Consider the following 1,482-nt stretch of genomic DNA (forward strand, 5'->3'; position numbering starts at 1 on the left):
ATTTATGCTTTTCCCCTCTTCAGTATCACTTTTAGTAAATGTATTATCTATTTTAGTATTAGAAGTTTCCCCTTCAACAATATAACTTGAACCACCTAACATTTGAATCTCAACATTATCCTTTTCAACTGACTCATCTTTTTCATTCATTGTTTCATTTTGGTGTTTATTCCCAAACACTGAAGGAGACATCTTTTCAAACTTAGTAAAGTAAACTGACCCAATACAATGGCTATAACCATTTTTTTTAATTGGTTCAATAGTCATAAAACGATACTTTTTGTATTTAACAAACTTCAATTGCTCAGGAACAAATGGTAATTGTTTTTTATCTGATTCAAATGTAATTTTATAATTCGTTAGTGGAATTAATGTTTTAATATCATCAATTATTTCCATTAAAAACTTTGATGTTTTATCAAAATCATTATGAAAAAACCCATAAACTATTTCAACTTGAGAACGTGTTAATTGTTTAAAACTATCAACTAATGAATCTATCTTTTCTTTATAGATGTCCATTTGATAGAAATACATTTGGAACTTCATTTTATTTAAGATATTCATCATTTTTCGTTATTTGCTTGTCATTTTCTCAATCTTGTGTAACAGAGATTTGACTTATAATATTTAAAAAAGTTCTGAGAAAGTTAAAGAAAGAAATTAAAAAACACAAATTTAACTTTTAAGTGAAAGTGTTATATAAAAGAAATTAAAATTTTTATCAAAAGCATCTCAAAAGAACTATAAATAATAAATAACATGGCAAATAAAATCAAAATTGGATTATTGGGAGATATGGGAGTTGGTAAGACATGTATTGTTCAAAGGTTTTGTTTCCATAAATATAGAGACTTGTATGAATCAACCATTGGAATTGAGATGTCTGATCAAGAAGTGGTAGTTGATAATCAAAGTTATCCAATACAAATTTGGGACACTGCTGGACAAGAACGATTTAGATCTGTTTCACGTGTTTTCTTTAATGATATAAAAGGGATATTTATTGTGTTCAGTTTAGATAATATGGAGTCATTAAACCATTGTAAAGATTGGTTAGATGATTTCTATAGCCTTGTTGACCAAAGCAAAAATATTCCTGTTGTATTAGTTGGAAATAAATTAGACTTAATTACTGATGAAAATAATGTTCGTGTTCCTGAAGACATCATTAAGAAATTTGTTTCTAATAACGATATTCCATTGTACATTGAAACCTCATCCAAGAAAGATATTAATATTGATTCAGCCTTTCAAGAAATGGTATCTATTATTATCAAAAGAAACCTTCATATAAGTGAAAAAAAGAATGAGATTGTTGAAATAACACAAGAACAAGAAAATAGTCCAAGAAGTAATCAGCAAACAACCAATGACTGTTCTTGTTAAATTTTAATCTTTAATAAATCAATATTACAGTTATCATTTTTTGTTTGTAATAAAGAAAATAAGAAAGAGAGTTAGTTAAGAAGAAAATAAAAT

General features: G+C 26.3%; 1 protein-coding gene across 1 annotated transcript; it reads left to right on the forward strand.

The window, feature by feature from the left end:
• Positions 1-762: 762 nt before the first annotated feature.
• On the forward strand, positions 763-1,424 carry EHI_133100 (Rab family GTPase; the record flags this gene model as incomplete). Its single annotated transcript, XM_651982.2, has 1 exon — positions 763-1,424. The coding sequence occupies one exon, from the start codon at positions 763-765 to the stop codon at positions 1,387-1,389; it is 627 nt and encodes a 208-aa protein (XP_657074.1). The 3' UTR covers positions 1,390-1,424.
• Positions 1,425-1,482: the final 58 nt, after the last annotated feature.

The sequence above is a fragment of the Entamoeba histolytica genome, genomic scaffold (genome assembly GCF_000208925.1).
Source record: "Entamoeba histolytica HM-1:IMSS scf_1104750518343 genomic scaffold, whole genome shotgun sequence".
In the NCBI taxonomy this organism is placed as follows: Eukaryota; Evosea; order Mastigamoebida; family Endamoebidae; genus Entamoeba; species Entamoeba histolytica.